This window comes from Spinacia oleracea, chromosome 1, assembly GCF_020520425.1.
Source record: "Spinacia oleracea cultivar Varoflay chromosome 1, BTI_SOV_V1, whole genome shotgun sequence".
NCBI classification, from domain to species: Eukaryota; Viridiplantae; Streptophyta; class Magnoliopsida; order Caryophyllales; family Amaranthaceae; genus Spinacia; species Spinacia oleracea.
This window is the reverse complement of record NC_079487.1, coordinates 323,428-333,961: the sequence shown is the minus strand read 5'-3', so window position 1 is coordinate 333,961 and position 10,534 is coordinate 323,428. Positions and strand designations below refer to the sequence as shown.

Below are 10,534 nucleotides of genomic sequence, written 5' to 3'. Positions count from 1 at the left end.
TCTTCATAAGTCAAAAGAAATATGCACAAAACATCTTAAGAAAGTTTAAGATGGAAAATAGCACACTAGCATCCACTCCTTTAGCTCAAAATAAGAAGTTGAGCAAAGAAGATGATTCAGAAGATGCTGATCTTAAACAATGCAGAAGCATAATTGGGAGTTTATTATATCTATCTTCTACAAGACCAGATATGATGTACGATGTAATCATGTAAGCATGTTAGCAAGGTTTATGCAGAAACCAAGCCAAATACATTTGCAAGCAATTAAGAGAGTTCTTCGCTATCTAAAAGGAACCTCAGATTATGGAATATGGTATACGCCAAATAAAAATTCGGAGCTAATTGGATATTCGGACAGTGATTGGGCTGGATCTATCGATGACATGAAAAGTACATCGGGATACGTGTTTTTACTTGGAAATGGAGTATTTTCTTGGTTTAGCCAAAAGAAAGATATTGTGGCTCAATCTACGGCAGATGCTGAATATATTGCAGTATGTGCAGCCGCAAATCAGACAATATGGCTTAGAAGAATTTTAGGTGAAATGGGTGAAGTTCAAAAACAACCCACAACGATATTCTGCGATAGTAAATCTGCTATTGCTATAGCTAAGAATCCAGTTCTTCACGGAAAAACAAAACATATCAAAATAAAATATCACTTTGTTCGAGAAGTTGAAAGTGAAGGAAAGATCAGCCTTGTTCATTGTACTTTTTAAGAACAAATTGCTGACATATTTACAAAACCACTTCCGAAAGCAAGCTTTGAGCGATTAAGAGAAAAACTTGGCGTTCAAAGGAAGCTCTTCAAGGAGGAGTGTTAAAAATAAAAGAGCATCCTTAATTCTCTCTAAATTTAGAATTTATATTTAGATATTTCTAAATTATTATTGATTTAGTTTTAATATCATTCATTTTTAAGTTAGTTATTTAAGGTGTTTACATAATTACAAAACTATATAAGCATTGTAAAAATAAGAATTAATCATATCAAAAATTTATATAAAAAGAATAATATATTCTTGTATTATATATATTATTTATGCACAATTAGCACTATATCCTAACAATAGTTGCTGCCCAAAAGCCCACTGCAAGCCACAATGCAGCAGCTATAACCCATAGCCCGAGCCAAGTATGGGCAGCAACATCGAGCACCACAGTAGCTCCATGACTGCAACTATGCTACTGTCATACGTGTAGGGGAATACAGTTAAACATACATAATATGTGTGTAACATCCCCAAAGCCAGGAAACATGTATAAAGCACAGTTTAAGCATACTTACATTTGAAGCGTGGTTTCCCAAGTATTGTATCAACGAACACGAACAGTCTTCGGCTCACCGTTTTATTTTATGTTTTAGCTGCCGATCGGGGGGACGGATGCGAATAGTGGCAAGGATTTCGTCTTATTAGGGTTCACCTAGTTTAAGCTTAATATGTACTAAGTTCAAGTAAGAATTTTCTACTAAGTTATGTAAGTCACTTTTGAATATTAATATAGAACATAGTTGTATTAGTTTTATAAAAGTATTATGGGGATAATAGTCTTGTAATTCCCAAGAGGGAGTTACGGCGGTAATGTCTCGACCAAATTAGGGCAATTCCGCTGCTTAATTACATGAATTAGAGGTCGGGGCGTTACAACTTGTGAGTAACTTTTGGGGTTTATTCTTGTGGGCTTTACTAATTGGGCTAGGATTAGAATTGTGTTTTAGTGTTTGAATCCAAAATCTATTAGGAGTGTTTCCTAAATTCAAACGTATTTTCGTAATTCAAATTCTTCCCAAAGTATAATTCTAAAAATTATTTTTGATTGCATAAATCGTTAAAATATTTAGAATGTAATTAAATAAAATAAATATACTCTAATTCTATATTTATTACTAATATTACTAAATTCTATTTAAATATAAATAACTATACGTTAAAGTATATTACTAAAATTTACAAATTTACGGGGGATTACAAAATGGGTAAGAGAAAGAGAGAGTTACCGATTTTGAGTAGGGAATGGAGCTACAGGGAGGTAAGGAAAAGAAGAGAACCCGCCATTGAAATTTCAATTGATTCGATTAATTCACACCTAAAATAGAAAGTTAGAAACCAAATCAACAAAAGAAGATGACGAAGAAGGAAAAATGATTTCTACATGATGTGATGGTGCTGGAGAATTAAAGGACACCCCATCATGAGAGAAGAGAAATTGGGGAAGGAGAAGAAGCACACCCAAAGGAAGAAGAAAGGTTTGAGAGGAAGGGGGAAGGGGGAAGGAGAAAAGGGAGTTCACGGCTGCCCACTTGCCCAGTTAGGGTAATTGAAATAAACTGTAAAAGTGTGAAGGTTATTGTGGCCTTTTACTTGGGGGACACCAAAAGTGTGATTGCCAAAAATCTCTTACCTCTTGGTTTGTATAATAGAGATGTGTAACCGTGTCGTCTAGTTTTTTTAACCTCTCAAAAAACACATTTGATAGTTTAAAAACACATTTTTACTGTTTGAAAGCATATAAGCACATTTTTACAGGTTAAAAACACATACATTTTGAAAGAACATATTGTTAAGTATAACACCATCACACCAAAAAAAAAAAGTAACATTTTGTAAATAAAAGCATATTCGATGTAATATAAGCAAATAACAAATAAAGTGGAACGCTAAAAGTCGCCCCAATATACTCTAAATCGCCCCATTATTTTAAATTAATACCCTTATCCCTACTTTCCATTTCCTTCTCCCCCCACTTTCACCTCTCCCATTGTTGGAGAAAAGACCTCCACTAGCGCTTCACCAGCCAACCACCACCAATTGCCACACATTTGCCCGGTGAAAAGACCTTCACTGATTTTTTGTTCTTGTCCGGAAAGATTCACAGACTTATTCATTTTAAGCTTGTACCTGGTACAGACTTATAAATTTTAAGCTTCGACCATGGTATAAACTTATGAATTTTAAACGTGTACCATGGCAGAACCTTAAAATGCATAAGTCTACGCATGGTGTGAAGTTAATATGCATAAGTCCATGTTATTTAAGGGTTTAATTTGTTTTAAATTTGAATAAATTTACCCGGAAAAAACGATTAGTGACTTATGAATTTTGAGATTCGACCATGGTATAGACTTATGATTTTAAGCTTCTGCCATGGTACGAGCTTAAAATTTATAGTTTATACCATGGTCGAAGCTCAAAATTCACAAGTTTGTACTATTGTACAAGCTTAAAATGCATAAGTCTGTGGAATTTTTTACCGACAAAAAAAAACCTCTTGTGAATTCGTCGAGGTTCCACCGGTAGACTTGGACATGTAACAATATGTGGTGTCTGGATTAATTAATACTCAGAGGTGGAAGTTGAGGTGGTGGAGGCCGGAGATGCTGGTGGTCTGAAATGTAATGGGAATATTAGAGGTGAAAGAAGCTAAATGAGGAAGGTAAATATGGTATTTTAAGTAAATAAGAGGATATATGAGAAAATAAATAGGGTGATTTTGAGTAATATGGGGAGGTAAATAGTAAGCCCTCAATTAAATTAGGTTTATTATTGTGATAAATAGTGTAAATATATTAATGTTGGAGATGTGTATTGAAATCAAAAATAAACCAAATAAAACTAAATTGAACATTTAAAACAAATTAATTCAACTTTTAGTTGAATTATTAAGGATACAATAATTGTTGGCTACAAAATTACATAATGATTAACCCAAAATAAACAAATTACATAAAATTAACGAATTATAATTTAAAAAAATATGAAACTATCTAACTAGATTACATGAAAATGTCAAAAGGGATGCAACTAACTATTGAGGGAATTTAAATCTCTACACTAGAATAAATTGAGATTCTCAAATTGAGCGCAAAAAATTTGGAAGGATATGTAAATTGTTGTTGGTTTATCGCCTCTTAAATTTAGGTTTTAGATCATTCTTAAAAAGAATTGGAAAGAAGGTATTATGGTCTCAAAAAAAGTATGTGCTTTTAAATTGTAAACATGTATTTTAAAACTGTGCTTTTTAAATTATAAAAACTAGGTAGCTCTGGTGCATCGCACAAATTTATTAAATATTTTTAAATAATTATTTTATTTCGGAAATGATAAAGGTCGCAACTTGCGAACTTTAAGCCGTGTCACAATGATGACATGACATACTTATGTATCATGAACGTAATTGGAAACTAAAATATTTAACGTATATAACCTATTATACATGTTATAAAAAAGGTAAGAAAATCTTAATATTTTAATTTATTATAAAAATATTAAATATTTGTTTCCTTCTTTGTATCGGCTAATTATTTACATATTTTTATAGTAAAAATATTGCATTGATAGTAAAAATATTTTGATAATGTATGACACGCGTGCGCCTATATGTACCATTTAGAATCCGACACGCATGATTGCGACAATTATATATTGTCGCAATTTGCGACCTCCATTTTATTTTAAAGAGAACATTATTAAAACTATTAAGTGCCTGTTTAACACCACATATATTTTAGAATCATGAAATAAACATTCTTACCTATATTAAGTATGTTGATTTTGACCGACAACAAAAAAAACTCGAAACTATTTTTGTAGGTTTCATATTTGTGTTTTTAGATTTATAAAAGAACATATAGCTCGAAACAAAAAAAATAAAAAAAGGATACCAAACAGGTTCTATAGAATCTATATATATATATTATTAAATCTCCAAGCAATGCATGATATTTCTCCATGTGTCGCCGTTACTTGGCGAATGACATTGTGTCATGTCATGTGCACATATTACATGTACGTATTTTTACCTTACAAAAAAAGGTTGGTATCAATTAATGCTCGAACTCATGATCTTGCTTTCACTGAAGTAAAGTTTTAACCACCACTCCAATTCATCAACTTATGACTTTAAATCAATCAAAAAATAATATGTGCTATAAATGGGTAACCATTTATGATAACAATTTTTTTTTTTAATTTTTCTTAATATTTTCAAATCTACAAGTACTTATTTTTAAAGTTATTCAAATCATACATGGAATTGTTAAAATATGTAATAGAAAACAGGAGAAAAACATTGTACTTATTTTTCAGCTGGCCAAATAAGTTCTCCCCTAAAAGGTTAGTAACCCAATGTATGTAATTTAAGAAATTTCTTATAAGGTGCTACGTATAAGTGAAGAACAGAAAATTGAATTTTATATAAATCAAGTAAACACTCAAAAAGTTTGTTAACCAGTTTTAGTTCTTAAACAATATACTACATACATAATGCTCCGTAATAATAAAATTTATAGTATATGTCAATGATGTTTTTTTTAAATAATAATTTCAAAATCATGTAAATACCCGGGCATCGCCCGGGCCAATAACACTAGTTTTTATTTATAACTATTGTGTGGCCCGGACGATGCCCCGGTTGCTACTTTGAATAATTAAAATTCAAGATTCTTTTTCAACTTAATATTTGACCAAAAATACATGTAGTCCATAAAAGTGAAAAGATTCATTAAGTTAGTCAATTACACATGTACATTACGCCATTTATCATGCCAAATAATTTTCCAAATAGATCATCTTACAATTCGTTTAATTTATTTTCTAATGGAACTACGTGCTTCAAATTATTAAGATATATGCATGGCATTTCTGTAGCTGATGCTTATGAGACTTATGATATATATATCATGTTTAATTCATTGTTTTCCTAATATTTTAATTGCTATTTTATATTCCAATATATTGCATAAGAAATAAAAGGTAACATAAAGATTTAGTTGTTTTAGAATTCGTTTTAACATGTATTTATAAATTAATGTGCATGGATAAACAATAATTAGTGGTTGGTTAAGATGGTAATGAGAGTTATTCTCCAAACGTGAAGTCTAGTGTTTGAACCTTATTGTATTGATTTTTGGTTGTCAGTTCAATAAGGTTTGAACACCAGATACAATAGAAATCTTTATAATAGATGCAAACATAAGAGGAGTTGCATTTAGATACAATAGAAAGAATATGGTCATTTTGTAATTTACTCACAATAAATATTTTTAAATCTTTATTATTTCCAAGAAAAATTTATTGCTCACAAAAAACATATTAAATTAAAAAATATGAAGTTTTGAAGAGAAAAAACAAATGTGATTTAGTATAATATATTTTAAATTGTAAAAATTTGATTTTGGGAGGCTAAAAAATAACAAAACGAACCGATTACATGTAACTCTACACGCAAATTACATGCAATCGGACGTACCTTCTAATTTGTGGCAATGAAGGATGAATATCATGTAAGAAGTAAATATTGCAAGCACCAAGGGGTAAAATTTGACTAGGAGTTACCATTTGTCTCAAATATGATAAAGGATGTGTTGGCTAGTGGATGAGAGGAACAAGTATCGCAGATGAGAGTGAGAAGGTGGGGGGGGGGGAGTTTTTGCAAACTATTTTTTATGTGTATAAAAAAGGGAAGTTATTACCTTACCAGAAAGATGTGAAAATTGGAAAGTAATTTTTTTATTTTTACGAGTCTTGAGATGGGAAGTTGTAATTTGGTACCTTCAAGCATAAATTTTGCATCTAACATTACAAAATATGGTATATGGAAAATAAAAATAAATAAATAATGGAGCATTCGAAAAGTATCACAAGCTTTCAGGACAATAGTTATGACAAATTCAAGCAGAGTAATAGTAGCAACATGGAAGAACGAGTAACAGAGACCCTGGTAGAGTATACGTAGCGCAAAAGATCAAGTATATAACAACGATGATAAAAATGTCTAGATTTTTTTTTTTTTGAAAAACATTTCTATTATTTACAAGTTTTTCATTGATATATACAACAATGTTCATACGGAGTATAAGATAAGAGGAATTTCTCGTAAAAGATATGAGTGATTGTGAAACGATATGATATTTTATGTTTTAAAATAATAGACGTAGAGTATTGATTTCCTCAAATTTTGTTATTCTTACGATAGAATTATGGAAATAATTCTATTGTATGTCATATTCTAGTATAAGAGTTTCATAAAGATACTACTTCCTAAAATACATGTTTGTATAGAACTAGGATTGTACATTGTATTATAAATATTAGGGTTAGTTAATGAGAAAATCAGAGTTGAATTTTATTCACAATATTTATCATAGTATCATGAGCATAGGTTAAAACTCTTGTTTTTTTTTCTTTGCCGCACAAAATATTGTGAGTTTGTGAGGAGCAGTCAGTTAGATTGCTTAAATACGAGTGTTTTTTTTTGGGGGGTTTTGCTGTGATTTGCGTCATTAATTTCATAACTAATGGCGAAGGATGATGAGATACCTAAGGAAGATGTACCGGACGACCTTGACTACTACCTAGGATCGAGTGATGGTCCGGGAGTTGTGATTACGCCGGTGAAATTACGAGGTGCGTCGAACTATGATGAGTGGGCTAAGGCCGTGAGACGTTCAATGATATCTAAGTTCAAATTCGGGTTTCTTGATGGAATGATTAGTGAACCTACTGGAGATGCTAACAAGTTGAAGCATTGGATAGCTATTAACTCCATGATGGTGTCTTGGATCACTAATACGGTGGAAGAGAATCTAAGGTCCACGATTGACAATTTTGACATTGCAAGTGAACTTTGGGTGCACTTGAGAACACGTTTTTGTGTTGTGAGTGGAACACGGGTCTGTCAGATCAAGAATGCATTGAGTGATTAGAAACAGACCACAACAGAGAAAATTTCAAAATACTATGGAAGATTGTCAAAGGTGTGGAAGGAGCTTGTGCAATTTGCACGCGTCCCGAAGTGTTCTTGTGGTGGTTGCAAGTGTAACATTGCTGGACAAGTAGGTGATATTCGAGCCGAAGACCATCTACATTATTTTCTGATTGGTCTTGACACTCCATGAAGTCATAAGATCACAACTGTTGGCACAACACCCTTTGCCTTCTGTCGAGGAGGCTTACCAGTCAGTGACTAATACCGAGAGTCTGCGTATCAAAAACGGTGGTACACGAGATGGTGTGATGGCTTTTAAGGTTGAGGATAAAGGGAAGCAGAGATATGTGGACAATAGAGATTTGTTTTGTGCTCACTGTAATAGGGAAGGACACGACAAATCCACTTTCTACCAGTTGGTGGGTTTTCCTGACTGGTGGGATGACAGGCGAAAAGGAGGAAGGGGGTATGGCCGTGGAGGCAGGTCTGGGAGCAGTAGCCGTGGATCACGTGGGGGAAGAAATAAAAACAGTTCTGTAAAAGAGTTTCCAGGTACAGTTAGAGCAAAATCAGGTGTCCGGACAGTCACAACCTGATACACCAATCACGGCCAAAGACCTTGAGGGATTGGCAGGAGTATCCTTGGAACAGGTGTAGCAAATCCTTGATCTTTTATCCTCCAAAAACAAACTGCAAGGTAAAGATACTAATCATGTTACATGTGATTTGTCTCGTTTGAGTAACATCCGCACAGTTTACAATCGGTCAGTTGGTTTACCGGATGGAAACATTGCTAATGCAAATTAGCTTGGCTCAGTAGTATTGGAGGGTGGTCTGATCCTGGAGAATGTCTTATTTGTTCCCCAATTAAATCGTCATTTAATCTCTGTTTCTCAGTTAAGCGATGAAAAATGTTGTTCTATTCAATGCACTAACAAAATTTGTATTATACAGGACCTGTAGACGAGGATGGTGATTGGTGTGGGGGATCACCGTGATGGACTATATTTCTTCTGTGGGGTTCCGTATGTCAGAGTGCTCGTTGTGGATAGAGGGTGTGTGTTCGAGTTATGGCATCAACGTATGGGTCATCCGTCGGAGAAGATAGTCAAGTTATTACCTTCTGTGAGCCATGTCAGTAGAAAACACAATAAACCTTGCGATGTATTCCCCCGTGCAAAGAAAAGTAGGGATAGTTTTCCTTTGAGTAGTAGTAGATATAGTCGTATGTTTGAATTAGTGCATATAGATTTGTGGGGCCCTACAAGACACCTTCGTCTTGTGGTGCACGTTATTTTTTGACTATTGTGGATGATTTTTCAAGAGGCTTTAGAATTTATTTGATTAGTAATAAAACTGAGGTTGATTTTATGTTTCTCAATTTTATGGCTTTGGTGAAACGACAATTTAATCATGACTTGAAAGTGATACGGAGTGATAATGGTATGGAGTTTAATCGTTTGCAAAGCTATTTTCTTAAGCATGGTATTCTCTTTGAGTCCTCATGTGTGGGTACACCACAACAAAACGGTCGGGTCGAACGTAAACACCAACAACCACCACGACACCCTCGTCGTGCACTCCTTGCCGCCGACGTCTACACCTTGGTGTCGCGACTTCCACATCCCAATTGTTTTCAAAGCCTTCTCTTTTTACGGTCAATTTTTACTATTTAGAATCTTCTAAATTAATGCCGTAATTTCTAAAAGTTTATTTTTAAAACCATAGTTCGAAATTTTGATTTATAATACTGTTATTATGCATGCATAACTCATGAATTAAATTTAAGGGCATTAGATTTATTTTTATTAATTTAATTTTTCAATCAGGAATTAATTAGGGTTTTATTTATTAATTGTTAGGAACTCGTGAGTGATCCGTAACAGGATCAAATTTATCTTTCTGTGAGGTATTATTTAATAAAGGTGAGTGTATGTGGATATATTATTATATGAATGAAATCTATGTATGGTTTGATTATTAACTTCAAATTATTAATTTTCAAATTGAAAATTGTGAATTAGTGATTTAGAATTGTTTCTTGATTTGTGAAAATTGTTTGAGGAATTTTGAAAGGTTAAATATTTTCCTTGATTTTAATATGATGATGGATTTGTTCAAGTGGTGTTTGAAATAGTTTGTTTGGTTTTGATGAGTTATAAATCTTTATTTCAAAATACGTTGTTTTTTTTAAAAAAAAATTTGATTAAATAAAAGGAGGATTGTTGGTTTATTATATGGTTGGAATTGGATGGTCTTTCATGACATTATTGTACTTTTATAAAGTCTCAAGGTGGAATGGATTTCATGGAACTTTTATGTTCATACGCATCACTTGTTGTGTAAGTCGAGGGTCACTTGTTGACTATTATTTGGTTAGTACCCCAATGTATAGATTTGTGATGGAATACTAACTTGGGGGTGTGCACATTTAGGAAGGAAGGGGAGATAAGAAGAGGTGTTTGATTTTCATATTCTAATTGGAATCTATTTTTGGAAAGTTTCTACTTTTGGAATATTGTTATATTTGGAAAGTTTATATATTGGGAATATTTCTTTTCGTGGAATGTTTCTACTTTTGGGAAGTTTCTATTTTGGAAATCTTAATTCTTGAAATGTTTATACTTTTGAAAAGTTACTTTTTATGGAAAGTTTCTAATTTTGGAAAATGAATCTTCTATGATTTCAATTAAGCAAGTTTGAATTAAATGGTTTGTGAAAGTATGTTCAACTATATATAAATGTTTTACATGTCTTGCATATATTCGTACTTAGCTTTTGCTAACCCGTATTTCCTATTTGTTTTGGCTTGGCCTTGTTCACCT

The 10,534-nt window shown here is 32.7% G+C and overlaps 1 protein-coding gene across 1 annotated transcript; it reads left to right on the top strand.

Moving 5' to 3' along the window:
* Positions 1-217: 217 nt before the first annotated feature.
* LOC130462579 (secreted RxLR effector protein 161-like) lies at positions 218-721 on the top strand. Its single transcript, XM_056831132.1, has one exon. It carries the CDS (start codon positions 218-220, stop codon positions 719-721), a length of 504 nt encoding a protein of 167 aa, XP_056687110.1.
* The last annotated feature ends 9,813 nt before the right edge of the window (positions 722-10,534 follow it).